This window comes from Amblyraja radiata, chromosome 33 (genome assembly GCF_010909765.2).
Source record: "Amblyraja radiata isolate CabotCenter1 chromosome 33, sAmbRad1.1.pri, whole genome shotgun sequence".
NCBI classification, from domain to species: domain Eukaryota; kingdom Metazoa; phylum Chordata; class Chondrichthyes; order Rajiformes; family Rajidae; genus Amblyraja; species Amblyraja radiata.
Window position 1 is genome coordinate 1595808 of NC_045988.1, and position 25280 is coordinate 1621087.

A 25280-nucleotide genomic window follows, 5' to 3' on the forward strand; every position below is an offset into this window, starting at 1 on the left:
CCATAATCCCTGACACCCATACTAACCAGGAATCTATCTATCTCTGCCTTAAATATATCCACTGACTTGGCCTCCGCAGCCGTCTGTGGCAGACAAATCTCTCTGAAGTTGAGACCAAATACTCATGCTTCTCACTGTTCTCTGCCAGAGCTCTGTTTCTTTCCCAGCCTCCTCATTCCTATCCCTCGCCGTGTTGCACTCAGCACTCACTGCTCCCCCTTCAATCAACCCAGGATTTCAAACCTGTGAGACCTCTCGTCTCTCTCAGTTTGCCCTTTGTCCTAGAAGCTGTTGGTTTTTCATGCCCTCAATTGGCATCAACAAGCAACTCCCCTCTCCACATCCTGCTCTCCCTCATGCTCAGCCCCTGCTCTTGGTGCAGCCCTGAATGAACCCACTTATTGCTTCATCTCAATTCCTCAACAGTAGATTTAGTTTTTAAAAGGTCTTTACATTCCTCCCAGGAATTCTATTTATCTGACTAACCTATCGTTATTTGCCATGTACAGAGCAATTAACTCGAGTATGAGATTTGACTAATACCGCACAGCAGTTGAAGAGTTAACGAGAAATGTTTCATGCTGTCCTCAGGACTAAGACACTCACGACCGATCGATCGATGATTCCAGCTCCCGCAACCTTGTGAATCTGCAGGTCCATTTAATGGCGAGAAGATTTAAAATCCACACAACTCCCAGGGCATTTCTCTCACGCATGGAGCCCAGGGTGCTGAACCTTGCTTCTTTATGGCTCTTAACCTGCCAGCGCGTTTAACGCTCCCTCACTGCTCCCTGCCCCTTGTTTCCCCGAGGTGACGTGACAAACGCCAACCAGAGCGAGCAGCCGAGGTCAGGTGCCTGACTTTCACATCAGTCACCGCATTCTCCAGCTAACCTCTATGTGTCTTTAAGGCGTGGTTGCTTTAGAGCAGTGATTCCCAACCTTTTTCGTCCCGTTTACCACTGGCAACTTTAATAGCACATAACAATGTTATTCCACTTATTTATGAACAACTAATGATGACCAGATACCGGTATACCAGAACCAAACAGTCAGTCAATGAGAGAAAATATGTACAAATCCAGAATCAACAAATTTACCCCCTAGAGGTACATTTACCCCAGGCTGGGATAGAGAGAGAGAGAGCTTGACCTACTGAGTTACTCCAGCACTTTGTGTCTTTTTTAACCTGAAGTATGTGCCCAGATCTCCAGTGGTTTGAACAAGCACAGCAATCTGTGAATGGCATTGCTATCAAAATGTTTTTTACATACTTTTCAGTACACATTGAACATCATTGCAAGGCAACTGAATGTTCACAGCCATGTTCATTAGTGTGAGGAGATAGCACTCCATAGATGCTGCTGCACCCGCTGAGTTTCTCCAGCATTTTTGTGTACCCATGTTCATTAGTATATCCCTTTCACTGCTAATCCGAGCTGTTATTATGTATGCAAACTCACACCTTTTGTTTATTGAACAGTACAAGCAGCACCACCATCAACCTACAGAGAGTACAGCTTCACATTCCAACGTACAAGGTTCCCTTGTTATTACTATGATCCTATTGCCGCCCACAGTAATTTGACATTATATTTATTGCTGCTGGCATCGCTTTATGATTGTACCAAGATACAGTGAAAAGCTTTGATATCCAGTCAAATTTTGTCTAGTTTATTTTACAGATATAGCCCTTTGGCCCACCGAGTCCGTGCCGACCAGCGATCCCTGCACACGTACACTATCCTACACACACTGGGGACAAATTACATTTATACCAAAGCAATAAATCTACAAACCTGCACGTCTTTGGCATGTGGGTGAAAACCGGAGATCCCGGAGAAAACCCACACAGGTTACGGGGAGGCACGTACAGACTCCGTACAGACAGCACCTGTGGTCAGGATCGAACCTGGGTCTCTGGCGCTGTAAGGCAGCAACTCTACCACTGCGCCACCCATAAATCATACCATATATATGTCCAAAATGAAGCAAGTACAATTGGTAGTCAAAGAGAAAAATAACCAGAGGGCATAATATAGTGAATCAGCATTGCAGCTGCAGGGAAAGTTAATGCAAAGAGTGTTTAGAACATGACTGTAACAAAGACACCTTGTACTGCCATCTTTTCCTGTGCGATCAATCAGGGTGCGTTCAGGCTGAGGGAATAAACCACGATGATCGTTGTTCCAACTGGGTTCATTTATCACTCAGGCAGGAGATGAGGAAGTTCCTTTATATTTTACTGGCTGCTGAGTCACGAAGCTGGCCGATCAGGTCGGTGGAACGGCAGTGAATGTTCCCACGGAGCTAAGGGCCACACATGGGAGAATCTACAGGGACATTCCAGATATGTTGCTGGTCACTCGTTAATCATTAGGCTGCCTCTGCCTCCTGCATAGTTTAGGCTCCAAATACCAGAACATGTTAGTTGTGTTCCTTACGTTGTAGAACTGAGTTCACATTAATAGGGGCAATGAGTCGATGGTCCAATGGTATTTCATTGTTACATGAACTGAGGTGCAGTGAATTTTATTTTTTTTGCATACAGTTCAGCAAAGTATTACTACACATTAAGCACTATCCTAGATTAAGTCAAAGTGTGTAGAAATAGTCCCCGGAGACAATATACAAGGGTCGCCAGGATTTGCCAACATTTTCAAATTCCAAGTTGCTTTATGGGCCTGTCCCACTTGGGAGTTATTTGCGTGTCTTTCACGCGACATCATTTACGCGTCACGACACATGACCCGTGCGTGGTGACGTAGGCAGTGACGCGCAGTCGCGCGCGGCCACCCAGGATTTTGGGATGCACAAAATCTTCGCGCGCCATCTGCGTGACACGCAAATGACACACAAGTGGGACAGGCCCTTTACGTTCAAACTCCCCCTAAAGGCCCGTTGTCATGGTGACGTTGCAGGGTTGGCCTGGCCAAGCAACGTGTCGCCGTGTTCCATCGCTGCCCCACCCACCACACCGCACCGCACCCTGGCCGCTGCAGGCCACGTCAGGTCCACACGCTGGGACTCCTGGAGCAGTGCCCCGATCCAGGCGAGCCCCAGGCTGCTGTAGGGCCTCCAGCCATCGCCTCTTGTCCGGATCCTGACATCATCCAGCGAACCATCGCCCTCCTCCGCGCACGCCCACTGTTCAATCATGGCCGATCTATTTTTGTCTCTCAACCCCATCCTCCTGCCCACTCCGTGCAGCCTTGGAGGTCCTTAACCTATCAATCTCTGCTTTAAAACTACCCAACAATACCACGTCAGAAGCAGTTGACATTTTCCAGCATCTCCCAGGAACGTACGTTGCTGGAGATCTTTAGCAATGTCGGGGCAAGACTGCATTGCCCGTGGAACTGTTGGAACTATCCACTGTGTGCAGCCTTGAAACTTGAAGGGAAGGAATGAGAGGAGGGGACCATTTAAAATGCAGCCACTGAGCATCACAAAGGCTTTTGAATAGAATGAATAAGTGTGAGATGCGGGGAGGCCCGATGGTGCAGCGGTAGAGTTGCTGCGTTACAGTGCCAGAGACCTGGGTTGGATCCGGGGTACAGGTGCTGTCTGTACGGAGTTTGCACGTTCTCCTTGTGACTGAGTGCTTTTTCTCCAGTTTCTTCCCACACTCCAAAGACATGGAGGTCTTCGGTAAAATAATCCCTAGTGTATAGGATAGTGTTAGTGTACGGGGTGATTGCTGGTCAGCGCGGACACGGTGGGCCGAAGGGCCTGTTTCCGTGCTGTATCTCTAAACTGAAACTGAAGTAAGAAGATACCGTTGCCGGGGACAGAAGAGATGTTAAACATTGGGCCCCGCTGTAGGCATCTGGTAACACAAGAGGAGAGATGAGCTAAACCAGCTCAGTCTGGCAGGGTGGAGCCAATAGACAATAGACAATAGACAACAGGTGCAGGAGTAGGCCATTCGGCCCTTCGAGCCAGCAACGCCATTCAATGTGATCATGGCTGATCATCCCCAATCAGTACCCCGTTCCTGCCTTCTCCCCTGACTCCGCTATCTTTAAGAGCCCTATCTAGCTCTCTCTTGAAAGCATCCAGAGAACCTGCCTCCACCGCCCTCTAAGGCAGAGAATTCCACAGACTTGCCACTCTCTGTGAGAAAATGTGTTTCCTCGTCTCCGTTCTAAATGGCTTACCCCTTATTCTTAAACTATGGCCCCTGGTTCTGGACTCCCCCAACATCGGGAACATGTTTCCTGCCTCTAGCGTGTCCAAACCCTTAACAATCTTATATGTTTCAGGAAGCGATATCTGTAATTGGATGAGAACTTGGAGACACAAGAGGTTCTAGATGCTGGAATCTGGAGCATTATCTAATTTGCTGGTGTAACCCAGTGGGTCTAGTAGGAATGAGTAGAAGCATCAATTCTAACCATGGAAGCCAGTAAATGGGGCAGAGCTTGAAGGGACACATGCTTGCCTCATCAAGAGTCAATGGAATGATGGTGACACAACCCACATGCAGCGGAGTGTCTGGGAATTCACCGTTTATTGCAGGGACGTTTAATCTCGTTAAATACGCGCTGCCTTTCCATTGAGAGTTTTACACAGCGAGTTTCCCAGACACCGTCCACATCCCCGTGAAACACGAGAGGAATGCGGGGAGGTTGAGGGGCCGCGGGGTCAAGTGAAGGGCAACATTTCACAGCTGAGCCGCGACATTATCCCACTGTATTTTACAAATTGTCACGGCCTGCCAGCCAATCTGTTGTCTGTCCGTGTCACTGCCAGGAATTCTTTCACTTCACCTTCCTTATCCATGTTTCCCTGAACGTGGACACAGTTAGAGAGCCCACTTCACTGAAGATCACTTCTTGGCTTGGAATATCCAGGGTGAGACAATCTCACTTGGTCCAAATATCCATGAGGAATTATCCACCAGTTGTTACAAAAAAAAAAACTAGGAATCACCAGGAAAGAATCTTCCCAACATGTATCAGGCTCTGGAACTCTACACAACAATTTGAAGTGTGAACTTCATGGACTATCTTTGAGTGAACTAAGAACACTTTGCATTAGTATTGCGGTTATTACTTTATAGCATTTTCCACAGTGCTGGTAATTTGTAGAAATAGATCTTTTCATTGTGTTTGGTGGCAAAGGATCCTTTCCCATTGGATCAGTCATGCCAATAGCATCAGGGGCAAAGGTCCAATTCTCCTCTGGTGAAGATTGTCGATGTAACTCTGGCACCTTGAGGTACCTCTGCTCACTGAAGTTGTCAGCATCGTCTAGGGTGAAGGAAAATATGGGAATGGGAACAGTAATCCTGGATGTATTATTCGTGGGATGAAACCAAGATCCTAAGGAAGACCTTGTGATCTTAAGGCCTTAAGGAAGATCTGATTATCTTATGATCTAGGCCACTAATGCCAGAAACTCCATTGCACTTGGACTGGACTTGGATAATGGCACCATGCATGGCACTTCTTGCAAGCAGGATGACTAGACTATTTCTTCACGCTTGCTAATTGGGGCTTGTTTGGTGATGTTCTACTGGACTGTTTGTATCAATATAATGTCACTGTGTGTTTGCACTTCACACATCTGACAAAAAAGTGCCATTGGACCATTGGGATCTGGAGAGAGTTCAACCCGAAACGTCGCCCATTCCTTCTCTCCAGAGATGCTGCCTGTCCCGCTGAGTTACTCCAGCATGTTGTGTCTAACCACAAAGACAGGCTGCCTTTGTCCTAATGACCTCTTGCTGTTTCCCAAAATGTATCTGAATCCACAGAATGGTAATCACAAAAAAATCATAAATGTATCCCACATAACTAATTAAACCAATAATGAAAGCTAATGTTGGTCCTTGGTAATCTACAGTTTCTGGAATTACCCCATGGTTAAAATAGAGCTACTGGAATTCACAAGATTTTCCATGGTTAATCGTATCTGAACAACAAATTAACCCGTTCTAAATAATTCCATTAACAGGGTAGCTTTATCTGAATGTGAATATTTGCCTGTGAATATTTGCCTAAGATCCTATCACTTCAACAGAGCAATATGAGGAAATGCTGGCCAGACACCACGGATTGCAAGAAGCCACTGCAAGGTCTCCAACTTGTTCCCTGAGCCAACTCAGTCTTTAGTCTCTTATACCAGATACAGTCACGGTTAAGCCCCTGTCCCACTTTCCTGAGTTACTCACGAATTCTCCTGAGTTTTCCCCTTGCTTCAAACTCGGAGCGAGTCGGTAGATATTTCGTAGTGGCTCGTAATGCCAGCCGTAGGTACTCGGGGCATCAGGTAAGTCGGGACGTTTTTTCAGCATGTTGAAAAATATCCACGAGTAAAACAAACAGCCCCGAGTGCCTACGGCTGGCATCTCCGAGTTTGAATCAAGGGGAAAACTCGGGAGAATTCGTGAGTAACTCGGGAAGTGGGACAGGGGCTTTACTAGTATTATTATTATTATTATTATAGGAAATTGTGACATTAGCTCAGTTAAGCATCCTCAGGCCTTCTAGACGGCCATTGCCTGACTCATCTGCTACCATGGCATGTTAGGGGGGAGACGGAGAGAGAGAGAGGGAGGGAGATGGAGAGGAGGAGACGGAGGGCGAGAGGGAAAGGGAGAGGGAGAGGGAGAGGGAGAGGGATATGGAGATGGAGGGAGAGGGAGAGGGAGAGGGAGAGGGAGAGGGAGAGGGAGAGGGAGAGGGAGAGGGAGAGGGAGAGGGAGAGGGAGAGGGAGAGGGAGAGGAGGCTCTTGAAAAGGAGGCGCAATCGTCTATCTTACAGTTGGGCTTTCTTCCCAACCAATTGTTCATGCGCTTTTGATTGCAACATGCGCCTTAATTTAGTTCAACAAAGAAACTGACAAGTTACTAAAGAACTTAGAGGGAGAGGGAGAGGGAGAGGGAGAGGGAGAGGGAGAGGGAGAGGGAGAGGGAGAGGGAGAGAGGGAGAGGGAGAGAGGGAGAGGGATATGGAGATGGAGGGAGAGGGAGAGAGAGATGGAGGGGAGGAGACAGAGAGGGAGAGAGGGAGATGAATATGGAAAGGGAGAGGGAGGGAGAGGGAAAGGGAGATTCTATTTTACTTGCAACTGACAGGAGATAAAGCAATTGCAGAATAAGTTTCCACCATGTAATTGAATTCATTGAAACATTGGTCTGATCTCTCTAAATGTTGCAGTTGCCTCTCTCCGCACTCTCAGATGTTGTGTTGAAAAGCACAAACCCTTCCCAAGGAGCACCCTAATGTGAAGGCCCAGATGGAACTGTCACGGACACTCGGACTATTTATTGCAGTTTGTGCAGCTGGCTGGAAGTATTTTTGTTCCATCGCTCACTGTGGAGCTGCAGAAGCAGCTGGTGTGTGAGGGAGAGGTGGAGCTGGGGACAGGGGTGGAGCAGCACACAATGGGACGGGGTGGGACTGGACGGGTGCACTGCCACCTCAACGTCCTGTGCCACATGTGGATTTTTCCAGCGACTGCCGGCACCATATCCGAGTCGCCAACATTTTTTGAACATTTCAAAACCCAGCGGCGACAAAAAAATGTCGCGACACTTGAAAAAACACCGCACGTCAATGTGTCATCGTCACGCCGCTAATGTTTCGGTGACCTGATACCTCAGTCAATCATGCTGGCAGTCGCCGAAAAAAATCAGCAAGTGGGACAGGCCCTTCAGTTACTCATGGCCCCAGGAGCGGCTGGGGAGAGGAAAGGTGCTCGGCAGAGAGTAGTGTAAACATGGACTGGGGCAAGGGTGGGGAACCTGCGGACTTCTAAACCATTAAGTGCGGCCTTTTGAATGAATCCAAATTTTGTAGAACAAATCTTTTTATTATTATTAATATGTTTTTGTTCATCTTTCATTATTTTTTATTTTAATCTTAAAATGAACGTATTTAAAATACTAAAGAGTAAAAGATGATTCAACGAAATAATCCTCCCCGACTGACAGCCACAATTAAAACATTAGTAAGTCATGAGGGCTATTTTAACAAAATAATGTACATTTTGAAGTATATCTAATTGAAGTTTCTTGGATGCGGCCTTGTTAGATTACAGCTAACTTAATGCGGCATTCAACGTGAAAAGGTTCCCCACCCCTGGACTGGGGGATGGAGGCCAGGGGCTACACAGGAGAAGGCCATTCTGCTCAATCTGTCTCTGTGATGCTGTTCAAAATCACTCACTCACTGCATTTACACACAACCACAATGTCATGTCAAATAGCATCAGGAGCCTTTAAGACGTACCTCTCCCTGCATTCTTAACCACCCAAACACGGAAACTTCAACACACATCGTTTGAAATCTTCATTTATTATAGGCAGATTTATAACCAAGATATAAATGGTGGATTGGTATTAATAATTCTTTATTTATATCCACTGCTACAGTACCACAGAAGGCTGTGGAAGTCAAGTACCCCCAATGGATATATTTACGGCAGAGATTGACAGATTCTTGATTAGTGCGGGTGTCAGGGGTTATGGGGAGAAGGCAGGGGAATGGGGTTAGGAGGGAGAGATAGATCAGCCATGATTGAATGGTGGAATAGACTTGATGGGCCGAATGGCCTAATTCTGCTCCTATGACTTGTGACCACTGAGCCAATGTCATCATCGGTATAGGAAGCACGACCATGTGAAAATGCACAATTCTCCAGAACCCGCCCATATTACTTCGTTTGATTCCAGTCTGTAATTCAATCTGTCATCCAATCTAGCATGTAAAGCAGTTAAACCTGTCAATTAAATCACAATCTGTAACGCTCTCCCATGTGTCCGATATTTGTTTAGTTTAGAGATTAGTTTATGGATACAGCATGTAAACAGGCCCTTCAGCCCATCGATCACCCTTGCACACTAGTTCTATGTTATCCCACTTTTTCATCCACTCCCGACACACAAGGGGCAATTTACAGAGGGCCTATTAACCTACAAACCCGCACGTTTGGGATGAGACTGGTGCAGCTGAGGGAAGCCCACACAGTCACAGGGAGAACATGCAAACTCCACACAGACAGCGTCCGAGGTCAGGATCGAACCCAGGTCACTGGCACTGTGAGGCAGCAGCTCTACCCGCTGCGCCACCGTGTCACCCTCACTACACTGTCAAAAATGTAAACCACTGAACCCCGTGATCGGAGTCGGCATCTCACTCCAAGTTACCTGATGTTGGACATGTAGGCTGTCTGGATCGCTTGATTAGTTTACAGGCCGTAAATCAGTGATGCTAGTCTTCGATAAACCATCCGTGGATTTGGAGAGTATGTTGTTATCTCCAACGTGGCAGATATTTGGTTTAGATTATCTGAACCACTTGCTCAGTTTGCTTCCAAGGATGTCCCCAAGATGACGCCCAAACCAGGCGACTATTTACGTGCTAACCACAGCCGCAGAGCCACAAACTCATATTACAATCACTCCACAATCTGCAATCTCAACTCTTATCGACCTATACACTATAAATGGGTTGATGTTTAGTTTAGTTTAGAGATACAGCATGGAAACAGGCCCTTCGGCCCACCGGGTCTGCGCCGACCAGCGATCCCCACATATTAACACTAACCTACACCCACTAGGGACATTTTTTACATTTGCCAAGCCAATTAACTTACAAAAACCTGTACGTCTTTGGAGTGTGGGAGGAAACTGAAGTTCTCGAAGAAAATCCACGCAGGTCATGGGGAGAACGAACAAACTCCGTACAGACAGCACCCGTAGTCAGGATCGAACCTGGGTCTCCGGTGCTGCAAGCGCTGTAAGGCAGCGACTCTACTGCTGCGCCATTGTGCCACCCAATTGTAATCATGTCTTGTCTTTCCGCTGACTGGTTAGCACGCAACAAAAGCTTTTGCCTGTACCTCGTGGTACAGGTGGCAATAAACTCCCTGTATCTCATTATACAATTCCTGCCTGTAAACCCCCAGAGAATATCTGTATCAAATCCTCACAATCATCCCCAATATGCCCCACATTGTTGTCAGAAGGAACTGCAGATGCTGGTTTATACCAAAGATAGACACAAAATGCTGGAGTAACTCAGCGGGACAGGCAGCATCTGTGGATAGAAGGAAAGGGTGACATTTCAGGTTGAGACCCTTCTTCAAACTGAGTCAGGGGAGAGGGAGATACCGAGATAAGGAAATGCAAGGTGTGAAAACAAGACAAAGGAGATGGAGATCAAGGAACGTGCAGAAAAGACCATTATTAGCTAGGAGAAGGTTACAACAAAGCCAACAGATAAAATGTAAATGAGGACAGTCAGACTTCGAAGAACTGGGAAGGGGGGAGGGATGGAGAGAGAGGGAAAGTAAAGGTTACTTGAAGTTAGAGAAGTAAGCTGTTTTGTTTTGGGGCACAGGACAATAAAACATAAAATAGAATGGCCTTTTCTGCACAAAGTGGTGAGAATGTGAAACTCTCAAACACACAAAGTGATTGAGTGGGTTAATCAAGGGGAAGCTCGAAAATACTGTGAAGAGAAATGAATGGAAGGATATCTAACATGCTGTGGAAAAAGTGCATTGGGAAGGATTTAGTTTGGAACACCAACACTGGCCTTGACCTGTCCTGGTTTTGTGCTGCATGTCCTTGATAATCACAGTCTGTGGATCACACTCAGATAACATCTATTCTAAAGAACCTTGTAGATCCTCAATTAGATTTGAGCTTGCAACGCAAGTATGGTTTCTATTTGTCTAAACACTACATGAACTTGTTGAACCGCTCAAAACAGATTTAAATAGATATTTAAAATGACAACACTGAAAAGCAATGCCTGTATTAATATAGCAACAAAGGAATTTCACATCATCTCCTTGGCCTGAGGCATTAAAGTTGCATATCTTATTGTCAGTACAATTTCATTTCTTACATGAGCGTTTCGCAAAGATGAGAAGTTAACTTGAAACATTCGAGTGTTGAGAAAGGGAATTATAATCTTAAAAACATACACCCTAAACGTCACCTTTCCTTTACCCCCAGAGATGCTGCCTGAGCTGCCGAGTTACTCCAGCGCTTTGTGTCTATCTTTGGTATAAACCGGCATCTGCAGTTCTTTGTTCCTAAACAAGCCCTGAATCAAGTCTACACTTCAACAGTTTAGTTTACTTTAGTGTTGAGATTGAGCTCAGAAACAGGCCATTCGGCCCACCGAGTCTGTGCAGACCAGCGATCCCCGCACATTAGCACCATCCATCATGGACAATTTTTACATGTATCAAGCCAATGAGCCTACAAACCTGTTTAAGAAGGAACTGCAGATGCTGGAAAATCGAAGGTAGACAAAAGTGGTGGAGAAACTCAGCTGGTTAGGCAACATCTATGGCTGCACTCGCTGGGTTTCTCCACCACTTTTGTCAACCTAGAAAACCTGTACGTCTTTGGAGTGTGGGAGGAAACCGATGATCTCGGAGAAAACCCACGCAGGTCACGGGGAGAACGTGCAAACTACGCACAGACAGCACCCGTAGTTGGGATCAAACCCGTGTCTCTGGCGCTGCAAGCGCTGTAAGGCAGCAACTCTACCGCTGCACCACCGTGACCCCCCTCAATATTTTGTTTGGTAGCCGCATGAATCCTGGACTTCTCCCTCCCTCCCTCCCTCCCTCCGAGAGGCGAACACAGTTCTAATCTCTGGGCCACAAAATAGATACAGAAGTACCAGCAACCACACAAATAGGATTTACAAGTTTGATACAGAACCAAGGAGTTACAATTGGCAGGGAAACTGAGCAAGTGGGGACTCGAGCTGAAACAGGCATGAGTGAAGTGAAGTGATCACTATTCTGTAGTAAAGCCAAGCTCATTGTAATAGGAGGGTCGGAGTGTTACAGCAGTCTCTGCGGGTGACATTACAGTTTAAACCAGCATCTGCAGTTCCTTCCTACATGTAATATTACACACACAGTTCACACACACCACAACTCATGGACTCTGGCTCTAACAGGCCATTGTGTAGGAATGTAGCCCGCTTCCCAAATTCCATCTTGATTACCTTCATTAATGTGTCAGCAAACTTTAACCAATCCTTGTTACAGCCGATGTTTTGCCTGGCATAAGTGAGCAGATGCAGCCAGCCATTGTCAGTGCGATTGTGGCCTCTCTCCCGTGTTGCCTTTGTCCTCTCGGCTGCCGGGCCGGCAGTGTGTTCCATTGTACAGATACAGTGCTCACGATCTCCGTGGCTGAGACCCCAACAACTTGCTCCTCTGGAAGGTTTTGTTGCTCCTTGGTCCGATTGTTACTCTGTGCACGCTCTCCCCACCCCCGATCCCTCGTTGCACCTCCCCCTCCCCCTCCTCAATCATCTCAGCTGTCCCAGCCCCCCCTGCACATAGCCGCATGTGTGGGCTACAATCAGCTGACTGTGGCAACATGACATGAATAGATGGGGTGGGGAGAGGCAGTGGACAGGAACTCCCAGTCTGTACGTCATGACCTTGTGCTGCTCAATCCCTGCTTGTTATTTTCAAACTAATGTTGCCACTTGTTCTGAAGTGCGTTGGAAATTAACTCCTGCCTAAAGCACTTTGACAATCGGAGATGGTTCATTCTCCAATGAACCATCAGAGAAATCCTTGCCAATAACCACTTGACATTTCTGTCCTGGCAGGTGAGGTAATGATAGGGCCCGGCATTATATTAGAAATTGCAGAAATCCAGCAAACGGTCGAAAATGAAGCGAAGGCAGACAACAAAAATGCTGGAGAAACTCAGCGGGTGAGGCAGCATCTATGGAGCGAAGGAATAGGTGACGTTTCGACATTGGGGAAGGTGACTAGAAGATAATGGTTAAGGAGCTGCTGGCTTACAACACCAAAGACCCGGGTTCACTCCTGTCCTCGGGTGCTGTCTGTGTGGAGTTTGAACGTTCTCCCTGCACTTGGCCCTCTGGTGTGTAGGGTGCGGATGAGAAAGTGGGATAACAGAACAAGCATGAATGTTGGTTTACAAGGTTAATTCCCGGGATGGCGGGACTGTCATATGGAGTGGACAGAATGGAGCAGCTGGGCTTGTACACTCTGGAGTTTAGAAGGATGAGAGGATATCTCACTGAAACATATAAGATTGTTAAGGGTTTAGACACGCTAGAGGCAGGAAACATGTTCCCGATGTTGGGGGAGTCCAGAACCAGGGGCCACAGTTTAAGAATAAGGAGTAAACCATTTAGAACGGAGACGAAGAAACACTTTTTCTCACAGAGAGTTGTGAGTCTGTGGAATTCTCTGCCTCAGAGGGCAGTGGAGGCCGGTTCTCTGGATACTTTCAAGAGATAGGGCTCTTAAAAATAGCGGAGTCAGGGGATATGGGGAGAAGGCAGGAACGGGGATGATCAGCCATGATCACATTGAATGGCGGTGCTGTCTCGAAGGGCCAAATGGCCTACTCCTGCACCTATTGTCTAATGTCTATTGAATGTGTGATCGGTGGTCTGCATGGACTAGGTGGGCTGAGGGACCGGTTTCCACGCTGTATCACTAAACTAATTCCAATCAGGCAACAGAGCAAGCTAGAGATGTGTAGCAGCTGTGAGAATACTGTGACTGTGCAATCTCAGGCATAGTTCATTGTATCGGGAAAGTGATTGATCCTGGCTCAAGCATCTAATTTGAGAATTTCTGGAAGACCCACTACACAATTAAACCGGGGAAGTGAAACTCCACCACCCACACGAATCACAACACGTTGTCTGGAACAGATGCATTTCCTTGCACAATCCCCACTAGGCCAAGTTATTCATCTTGAGCAGATTAAGCAGCAAATGGAGTCGACTTAAAATAAAACATAAAGAGAGTGAAAACTGTGCGGGGGACAGGAAAGAGCTGATTGTAATCTGGGAGGTCGGCGTTTTCCTCATCACACGATCCAGGGTGGTCACCAGGAGGACCAGAGAGTTCTAGCGGCCTTTTCCAATGTCAGATGGAAACGTAGATGGTTTTAGTTTAGTTTCTGCAGGTTGGTCGGCCACACTTCCCCACAGAGAGAGAGTCTGGAGAGGAGCTAATTGGCTACTAAGCAAAAAATATGTAGTCCATGCCAACCATCGATCGCCCGTTCACACTTGGTTCCATGTTCTCCAACTATCACATCCACCCCCCGACAAGCCAATTTATCCCACGCAGGTTTTGCGGATGTGGGAAGCAACACGGAGCACCCGGAGGAAACCCACACACAATCTCGGGGAGAACGTGTAAACTTCACACAGACAGCGCCAGAGATCAGGATGGAACACGGGTCCCCCTGGCGCTGTGAGGCAGCAACTCTACCAACAGCGCCACCATGCCCACCCCCGCTAACTGGGGCACTGAATTCCCTGGAAGGCCGAGTAAAAGGAAGATTGTGATTTGATGCTAGTGTGAAGTGGAGCTGGGTGGGAATAACTTCAAGCTGAGTGGTGTGTGGGCTGGTGTATGGGGGTGGGGGAAAGGAAGCAGACATTCAGGACAGTGTGTCTTGTTCTGAAGTCCAAGCCTTGACTTCACGCACATTCAGTCGCCATTGCCTGTAAGGTTAGGGTTTATCAGCATCTTTCACAACCGTACAAAATCACATTGTGCTTTATAGGCATTCAAAGCAATATGGGTTCAATCCACGCTACAGGTGCTTGCCTGTCCCATCTCCCCGTGACCTGCGCGGGTTTCCTAAGAAAACTTTTTGGTTTCTTCCCACACTCTAAAGACGTGACGTTCTGTAGGTTAATTGTCTTGGTATGGATGTAAACATTGTCCCCAGTGTAGTGTTGTGTTAATGTACGGGGATCGCTGGTCAGTGCGGACTCGATGGGCCGAAGGGTCTGTTTCCGTGCTGTATCTGTAAACTAAACAATATCTGTTTTAATGAGGTCCCTGTGGTCACATAGATTGCCCAAGTGGAAGAGAAGCACACACTGGTGGTGGGTCAGTCACTGAAAACTCCTTCCTGACCCTAGCCTCTTGGAATGTCCACTAGTCCAGACCATGTCTCACTAGCTCCATCTGGTGGATTGACGCGATTGTTATCTCCTCACACCTGACTATCCAATTTAGGATATAATAAAAGGGAACTGGTTTATACCAAAGATAGACACAAGGTGCTGGAGTAACTCAGTGGGTCAGACAGCATTTGTTTGGTGATGTTTCAGGTGCCCGTCTACCGTATCTACGCCTCATCATTGTATTTTAATTCGTTCACGTCTCCTTGCAACCTCGGGCGTTCCTGAGCAAACAATCCAAATGTGTGTAACCTCTCCCTAATCCAGGCATCATTCTGCTAAACCTCCTCTGCACCAATAGACAATAGACAATAGGTGCAGGAGTAGGCCATTCGGCCCTTGGAGCCAGCACCGCCTTTCAATATGGTCATGGCTGATCATCCACAATCAGTACCCCATTCTCACCATATCCCTCGACTCTGCTACCTTTAAGAGATCTAACTCTCTCTTGAAAGCATCCAGATAATTGGCCTCCACTGCCTTCTGAGGCAGAGAATTCCACAGATTCACAACCCTCTGTGTGAAAAGGTTTTTCCTCATCTCCGTTCTAAATGGCTTACCCCTTATTCTTAAGCCACATCCTTCCAAATGGGGTGACCAGACTGCACACAATACTCCAAATGCAGCCCGACCAAGGCTAATGCCCCGACCTATGAAACCAAGCATATCATACACTTCCTTTACCATTCATGCTGGTTGCATTGCCACATTCAGGGAGCTATGGACTTGGATACCAAGATCTCTCTGTAGATCTTGAAAGCATCTGAGGAAGGGTCTCGACCCGAAACATCACCTATCCCTTTTCTCCAGAGATGCTGCCTGACCCGCTGAGTTACTCCAGCTTTTTGTGTCTATCTTTGGTTTAAACCAGCCTCTGCAGTTCCTCCCTACACCAGATCTCCCTGTGCATCGCTCTGTAAACCTTGCGGCAGTACAGCAGTCAGGCGCACATGTGCAACAGCAACATCTGTTTCTAACTTTCTATTTAAAGATGACGGCTTTTCACATAATCACCACCTGTAACTCTGGCAATCTCACTGTGTCTTGGTCCCGACACAGGCCAAAGGGCACAGACAAAAGTGTTTCACTGTAGCTCGGTCGACGTGACAATAAACTGAACTGAGTCTGAACCCCCCACACCCGAGATCACACCCACTGTGCAGCCTCCCTTGTGACTAAACGTTGGTTATTTAACCTAGTATAATCTTCCTGTATGGAGACAAAGAGGAATTACAGTTCGTACGGCACGATCCTTGAAGGCTCAAACTTTGTTGCTTGATCTTCAATTACCCCTCAAAGTCATAGCATCTTGACCTGGAGGCCATTCGGCCCACTGCACCTCTCCTAGCTTTCTTGGCTGCGTTTTGCTCCATACCTCTGCTACGAGTTTCCTCAAGTACTTCAATGTGTCTCCTAACCCATCCTCCATCCTCCCCTACCCCCCTTGCGCAATACATTACAGACCTTGCGAAAAATAAAAGTGGTTGAACTGCCCCATATTTTACCAAGGTCCATAAGGTCATAGGTGATAGGAACAGAATTCGGCCCATCAAGTCTACTCCGCCATTCAATCATGGCTGATCTATCTCTTCCTCCAAACCCCATTCTCCTGCCTTCTCCCCATAACCTCTGACACCCGTACTAATCAAGAATCTATCTATCTCTGCCTTAAAAATATCCATTGACTTGGCCTCCACAGCCTTCTGTGGCAAAGAATTCCACAGATTCACCACCCTCTGACTAAAGAAAGGGCTTGGACTCAGTTGTAGATAATGTTTGAAATTTGATATAAACTGCTTCAGACATGACTTTCCTTCTCTCCAGAGACGCTGCCTGACCCGCTGAGTTACTCCAGCTTTTTGTGTCTATCTTCAGACATGACTTTCTGAGTCATGAGCTGAGCAGTCAGCAGCTGAGTTGACGTCACTATAGCGAGCCCTTTGAATGGGCAGATCTGGCCCCTGCGGATATCTCCGTGCATGAGCAGTGTAGGAAGGAATTGCAGATTGAGACAAAATGCTGGAGTAACTCAGTGGGACAGGCAGCATCTCTGGATGTTGGGTCGAGACCCTTCTTCAGACTGAAAGTGTACGAGCAGACAGGAGAACAATGCACACTTGCACAACTGTCCCTCGAAGCCACAAGCTGCAACCTCCTGACGGTAACAGCGGGATAAGACAAGCTGGTCTGGTCAAGGAAGGGTCCTGTCCCAAGCACACTGCTGTAATTAGCTGCCAGGGCCTGTAAGTAGTTGCAATCCTGCACTGTAGCCAATCCATGGCTGCACACCAGAGTGACAGACAATTATAGTGAGTGACATCAAAGCTGCCCGATGAATGGGAATGTCAATGGTATGAACCCTGGGAATGGTCTATGATTGCTCCACTGGGATGATTGAATATGCTTCAAAACTGGCTCTGTGGAAGATGCCAGGAAATTAAATGTTTAAATATCCTTGTTTGTCCTTTACAAAACCTCAGCCAGTCCCCCGAGTCAATTTAAGGGGCTGTCCCACTGTACGAGGTAATTCAAGAGCCCTCCTGAGTTTAAAAAAATCAAACTCGTGGTAAGCACGTAGAATATACGTAGCGGGTACGTCGGAGCTCAGGGACGTCTCTTAGCGGCTCGTAACGCTAACGGCAGGTACTCTGGAAACGCGGTAAGCTCGTGAAGATTTTTCAACATGTTGAAAAATGTCCACGAGAGCCCCGAGTACCTACGAGCGGCTATTACCGTAATTCTCCGAGTTCGAATCAGAGGAAACTCAGGATAACTCTTGAATTAGCTTGTACAGTGGGACAACCCCTTTACGGAATGCATGCGTTCCTGGAAAATGGTTTTTAAATTAAAATTTGAAAATGGAAAAGTCAGGGTGAAATGCATGATGTACGTTTTGGATTTCCTGTGCATAGAAAGCAATGTACACAGGGCATTGTGAAAAATCACTGTGTACGTCACTGGTTCGTGACACAGGCAGTCAGGGCCATTGTAGCAAAATAAATGATCAATCTCTCATTGTAAACCGAGGGACTGCTCCAACACCAACAATTTACATTGATGTTAGTGGTTACATAGAAACATGGAAAATAGGTGCAGGAGTAGGCCATTCGGCCCTTCGAGCCAGCACCGCCACTCAATATGATCATGGCTGATCATCCAAAATCAGTACCCCGTTCCTGATTTCTCCCAATATCCCTTGATTCCGTTAGCCCTAAGAGCTAAGTCGAACTCTCTTGAAAACATCCAGCGAATTGGCCTCCACTGCATTCTGTGGCAGAGAATTCCACAGATTCACAACTCTCTGGGTGAAAGATTTACAACATCCCTGGATACGAGAGGTGTGGAATATGAAACAAAATGCAGCGCTGAGCTGGGCTACACTCGAGGCAAGGGTAAACATCAACAGCAGGCTGCTTCAGAAAGGTTCGTCATTAGAAGGGGTGAAAAGCGAGAGCAACTAATCACTTTAACAGGATGTGAACCTGGAGCCAGGTAATGTGTGTTAAGAATGGCAGGTGTGAGGAGCCAGGTGTTGTGAAAGGTAATTCATTCCAAATGTCAGCCACTGACAGATGCGCCATGTGTTGCTACGAAACGCATTCGCTCTTTTGAAGCTTTCATCCGGAACCTCCCCTCGTCTGGCTGGCACAAACATCACGTTCCACGTTGATCTAACAGAGGCAGCCACAGCTCCTGTCAAACAGGGTCGACCCCAGACTGGAACCTGGCCCTGGAACATTTGTGTTGAACTCTATAATGCATTGTGTCCATTTTCTTTATTTTTTTAACCTTTTTCTATGGTTTGTATGGAAACTTATTATCTATTTTATGTAAAACACTTTGGTGTCAATGCCAGTTGGCTTAAAATGTGCTATATAAATAAAACTTACTTACTTAAATCACCATCCGACATTAAAACAGTGACTATGCCTCAAACCAAAAGAACCTTGTTGCTGATTACGTATGTAGGACCTGTCCCACGGTACGAGTTCATTTCAAGAGCTCTCCCGAGTTTAAAAAAAATCAAACTCGTGGTATAGAAGTGTACCCCAATTTCCACCTCCCATAGAACTGTACCCCATCATCCACCTCCCATAGAACTGTACCCCATCATCCACCTCCCATAGAACTGTACCCCATCATCCACCTCCCATAGAACTGTACCCCATCATCCACCTCCCATAGAAGTGTACCCCATCATCCACCTCCCATAGAACTGTACCCCATCATCCACCTCCCATAGAACTGTACCCCATCATCCACCTCCCATAGAACTGTACCCCATCATCTACCTTCCATAGAACTGTACCCCATCATCCACCTCCCATAGAACTGTACCCCATCATCTACCTTCCATAGAAGTGTACCCCATCATCTACCTTCCATAGAAGTGTACCCCAATACCTAATACCGACCAATCTACACTCTAGTACGTAGCATTTATGGATTGCACCCCAATTCTTGTTCCCCCCCCGAGCTCTATTCAACTTCCTATTTGCCATGGAACACCGGGCAGATATCCAGGTTCCCTGGGTGCGTAGCTCAACAATTTGCCAACGTCCATGGAAGTGGAGAAGGGAAGAAATGAGTGCAGAAACGAGAGAGTTGCCGGTGACACACAGAGCCCGCCCGGCTCACACTGACTACAGAATGCATGGTTACATTTTGGGTTTCTCCTGTCACCCAGCACAACAAACACACGGTTTCCATGGCTACAAGATGTGGGAAGATCTACATGAGTCACATTTTCACTGGCAGGATCATGAGGAAAATATTATGTGAGACGAGCTTCTGGCATAGATTGAGTGTGGCTCAGGGATCATAGAATCCCTCATTCTGTGGGACAAGACACAACGACACAAGGAGGTAGAAGCAAGGGTCACCCACAGCCCCACCATTAAAGTGCTGGAGGAACTCAGCGGGTCAGGCAGCAACTGTGGAGGGAATGAACAGGCAACTATTTCAGAGAAACGGTGACTTTGGACTTGAACTACCGAACAACTCATGGATAGGAAAGGTTTAGACTGAAATGGGCCATGGCTGGCATGGATGGGTTTGGCCGAAGGGCCTGTTTCTGTGTTGTATGGCTCTACAATGCTCTGACCCATCGTGCCTGCATCAATAATGGATAAGGCTAATTGTCATCTGATCCCCCCCCCAGCACACACGAGGGTGAACTAAGTAGACCTTTCAGTTTTAGTTTAGAGAAACACCGCAGAAATAGGCCCTTCGGCCCACCAAGCCCAGGCTAGCACTAACACTGTTGGACACACACTACACTAGGGACAATTTACAATTTTACCGAAGCCAATTAGCCTACAAACCTGGAGTGTGGGAGGAAACCGGAGCACCCGGGGAAAACCCACGCAGGTCACAGGGAGAACGTACAAACTCAGTAGAGACAGCGCCCGTAGTCAGGATCCAACCCTGACAGTCAGCAATGCTACTGTGCCAACGTGCCGCCCCCTCTGTTTCCTCTCGTTCCCTCCAGTATTCGTGTTTCCCAGCTAATACTCACTAATGCGTGTCCAGCTGTCAGGATTCTTCAATTAAAAGCTGCATTCTTGTGGGTTTTCCAATCTCAGTGCAGAATTCTCCCATGCAGAGCGGGGATTGGGAATGTTCCCCGGATGTCGGTGGTAACCACATCAGCCGTGCACATGGCGGGTCAAAGGGCAAGGGTGGGGGGGGGGGGGGGGGGAATTGGGGGGGGGGGAGTTTGGGGGGAGTGAGGGGGGGGGGGGGGGGGTTGTGTCACATCTGCGCTTCCCCTGTCCCAGATAATTGGGAACATTTCCCAAGTTACTTTATCAGCAATGGCAGGGCAGAGGGGGTGGGCATGTTGGTGGTTAATGGGGAAACTCTCTCACACTCTGGGAAGCCAGGTTCACCAGCAGGTCAGAGTGGGAGCAAGATGGTTTATGGGCCTTCTAGCTCCCTGATGCTGTGACATTTGAATTCACTTCCCACAGCATGAGGTAATCTGCAGCACAGCGAGCCGAATAATAAAATAAGCTGCATTTCTTGTACTGCTGAATACTTGGCATGGCATAGTGTGGCTTAAAGTGCCATTGTATTAAAGTGGGCAGGATCTTTCTTGGTTGCCCTTCACCACTCTACATCCATATCATCTTATTTTCATGAAGGTTTCTTATGCACATACTCGCACACACATACTTGCATGCATACACACACACTCACACACACACATACACACTCACATGCTCGCACACATGCACACACCCGCACACCCACACACACACACACACTCGCACGCCCACACACACTCGCACGCCCACACACACACGCCCACACACACTCGCACGCCCATACACTCGCACGCCCACACACACTCGCACGCCCACACACACTCGCACGCCCACACACACACGCCCACACACACTCGCACGCCCACACACACTCGCACGCCCACACACACAAACACACAGTTTCAGGTGGCCCCACTATCCAGAGGAAACAATAAGCTGAAATAATGCAGCATCTGCTTCCGATGAACAACGTGGCCAATGTTGAGCACAATAAGGACAACAGAAGGAAGACGTGTTTACGCATTTATGTTTATCAAGCTCAGTAAGTCCCGAAAGCAATGAATTTTTTTGTTAAAATGCAATCAGAGTGTGTTGTAGGAAGTGTGCTAACTGAGAGCTTGCTGATGGATGGTGGTCCCGCTAGCAATGTTTCAGGTGGTTCCATCAACCGCAAAGTCCTCCATAACTGGGGCGGCACGGTGGCGCAGCGGTAGAGTTGCTGCCTCACAGCGCCAGAGACCAGGGTTCGATCCTGACTATGGGTGCTGTCTGTACGGAGTGTGTACGTTCTCCCTGTGACCTGCGAGAGTTGTCTCTGAGATCTCCGGTTTCCTCCCACACTCCAAAGACGTACAGGTTTGTCGGTTAGCTGGCTTGTTAAATGTAAATGGTCTCTAGCGTGTGTAGAAGAAACATAGAAACATAGAAACTAGGTGCAGGAGTAGGTCATTCGGCCCTTCGAGCCTGCACCGCCTTTTCTGTTGCTGCTCCGGCACTCTGGAACACCTTGCCGCTGCACATCAGACAGGCCCCCTCACTGTCCATCTTCAAATCCTCCCTAAAAACACATTTTTATTCTTTGGCTTTCGACACTGGCTGAGGCATTGCTCCTGTTTTTAGTGCTTTTAATGTCTTTTAATTTTTAGTGTGTTTTTTATAGTCCTTCGTTTTAAGGTTTTTAATGGTTTTTAATTGTTGTAATAGCTTTTTGTTCATGAGTTCTCATGTACAGCACTTTGTGGCAACTGCAGTTGTTTAAAGTGCTTTATAAATAAAGTTATTATTATTATTATTCAATATGATCATGGCTGATCATCCAACTCAGTATCCCGTACCTGCCTTCTCCCCGTACCCCCCGATCCCTTTAGCCACAAGGGCCACATCTAACTCCCTCTTAAATATAGCCAATGAACCGGCCCCAACTATCTTCTGTGGCAGAGAATTCCAGAGATTCACCACTCTCTGTGTGAAAAATATTTTCCTCATCTCGGTCCTAAAAGATTTCCCCCTTATCCTTAAACTGTGACCCCTTGTTCTGGACTTCCCCAACATCGGGAACAATCTTCCTGCATCTAGCTTGTCCAACCTCTTAAGAATTTTGTAAGTTTCTATAAGATCCCCCCTCAATCTTCTAAATTCTAGCGAGTACTTAGTGTTAGTGTACGGGGATCGTGGGCTGAAGGGCCTGTTTCCGGCTGTATCTTTAAACTAAACTCGCTGGCAGGATAAGTGAACCAGGCTCTCATTACAAACCATATTCACAGGACCATCAGGTGAGCTACAAAGAGATGCAATTCAACACAGATTAGACGCTTTCTGTTGCCTAGAAACACTGGATTAGTGCCGATGAAAAACTTGGATTGGAGGGAAAATGGGTCAATTGGCAGGCAGTGTTCACATCACTGATGGAAATGCAACATATCTCGCTAATTAAATTCAGGCATCGCACGTTTTTGTGTCTAATTTAAAGCAATGAAGAAATCAAACAAGTCAATTCAGCTTGGCACAGAATGGCCCAGGGCTCTGCAGAAATGATCAAACAATGATTGATAGGACATACACAAGGTCAGGATTGATCATGTATCTTAAAGGAAAAAAGATAATACATAATATTACATAATAGACAATAGTAGCAGGAGGAGGCCATTTGGCCCTTTGGGAGCCAGCACCGCCATTCAATGTGATCATGGCTGATCATCCCCAATCAGTACCCCGTTCCTGCCTTCGCCCCATATCCCCTTGACTCCACTATCTTTAAGAGCCCTATCTAGTTCTCTCTTGAAAGCATCCAGAGAACCGGCCTCCACCGCCCTCTGAGGCAGAGAATTCCACAGACTCACCACTCTCTGTGAGAAAAAGTGTTTCCTCGTCTCCGTTCTAAACGGCTTACCCCTTATTCTTAAACGGTCTACATTTCAACACCGTTCATCAGCTGAAGGGAAAAAGAATGACCAGCTCACCAACATCTGCATCTCCTGCTCCCGGATCCGTTCCTCTCTCTGACGCCGGTGATAATCCAGGAGTTCGTCCTCATTGTCGCTGATTTCGGAAATACTGTTCTTGCGTTGTCGCGGCACTGGCATCCTCTCATCAGCCGACATTTTCCTCTGCATTCTCGGGCTCTGCAGCGGGGCTGGGATGGACAATGAAGACAGGCTGTGCGCTGGGGTTAAAGTATTCCCGTAGGCTTTCCGTGGAGGCTCGACGGGGAGCAGGGTTGGGGAAGGGCTGCGATCCCTCACTCCTCTCCCACTGCTCAAGGTGCCCAACCCAGACACGCTCAGCAGCGAGAAGTCCTCCATTCTTTCAGATGAGCCGGACGAAAACTTGCGTCTAAACCGAGGGCTTTCTGGCAACTCCTTGACCAGTTTGGTCTGGTGAGAGGGGCCGTCGTGATGGACCGCATCTCGAGAGGTCCTGGACTGAGGAGAAGTTGGAAGATTTGAGAAGGTGGCGATTGGTACAACCCTCCTTGTCATCGAAGGGCTTAACGGAGGCAACTCTCTCATGCTCTCAATGCTTCTTCTTCCCGCTCGGGGACTGTCAGGAGGCTGGAGGATTCTTGGCTGCAACTGGACAGGCTGGTTTACGTGGACATACCCTGAGCTCTCCAAAGGCTGGAACCCTCTCGGGGACGTCAGCCGCGATGGGCTGGAGGTGATGGATCGGTCAATGGGAGTCTCCTTGGCCTCTCTGAAAGGGCTTGGAGACCTATCTTGAAGGGCACCTCCCTTGGTCCTGGGGCTTGAAGACGGATAAAACTTGGCTCCAGATCTCGGGCTTCCGGGGACAGAACCAACTTGACCTCTAGAGTTCCCACCACTGAAGTCACCTGGACTAACGGACACCAAGGGCACGTTGTGACTTTGTAGGGATAGTTTGGAACTTTCCGGCATCTTCCTGGGTTCGTTAATCGTTGCTGAATTCAAGGCATCTAGTGGAAACGCTCTGCGGGTGAGGGTTGGGCTTGGTGGAGTCTCGTGGACGTTGGGCACTTTCCTGTGAGCTCGAGGACTCTCCGGCACTCGCTGCAGGCCTGGGCCAAGCCCGTTGCACTTGGTCGCGTCCACACTCACGCCACTGTAGCCCGGAACTGGCCACAGGGATGGAGGCTGCACCATATGGTTGTAACTAGAAGAGCGAATAGGCACAGTGGGGGGCAGTACCACTTGGTCCAGGGCACCTGGCGAATGGCTGGTACAACTGCTGCTGCTGCCCGGCGATGGGGACGACAGGGGTGAGAACGGTGGGGACATATTGTCATAGCTTGACCCCACTGACATTCCACCAGGGCTGAGTGGAGGTGACAGCAGGTACCTCCCTCCTCCATTGACCATTGGGGACAAGGGTGACTGGACATTGGCAGCCTGCTTTTTACTGGGAGTGGTGGCGTCCTCCATCACCAGAGAGTCCATGATGTCCTGCAGATCCTTCTCAATGGAGCTGACCAGTGAACTCGGAGTGGCTTGGGATCTGGACGGCTGGTTGCTCGAAGCTTCATTAAGGGGAGGTTGATGATTGCCATTTACTAGATTAGCGGGATCTAGATAAAAGAAACAGAACAAGTTCAGTTACTGGGATAACCCAACATCCTGGTGATACTACTGTGGGATGGCTGCAATTCGGGGATATGGCCACACTGCCAGGCCAGCAACATGGAGTTGTGTTATCCTTTACGGAGCTATTAAACCACTACTTTTCAGAGAAGCAATTTTATGCAAATGCAGGTAATTTCACATTTAGTAAATAAGTAAGTAAGTTTATTGG

The 25280-nt window shown here is 47.6% G+C and overlaps 1 protein-coding gene across 25 annotated transcripts in view; it reads right to left on the bottom strand.

Annotated features, from left to right (window-relative positions):
- Window positions 1–25280, bottom strand: part of phldb1 (pleckstrin homology like domain family B member 1) — a 229072-nt gene that overhangs the window by 49864 nt on the left and 153928 nt on the right. For all 25 annotated transcript variants that reach the window (XM_033049598.1, XM_033049589.1, XM_033049599.1 and 22 more), the window contains one exon: window positions 23474–25056. In XM_033049598.1, the coding sequence (XP_032905489.1) occupies window positions 23474–25056 (1583 nt within the window). The remainder of the gene's footprint in view (window positions 1–23473; window positions 25057–25280) is intronic.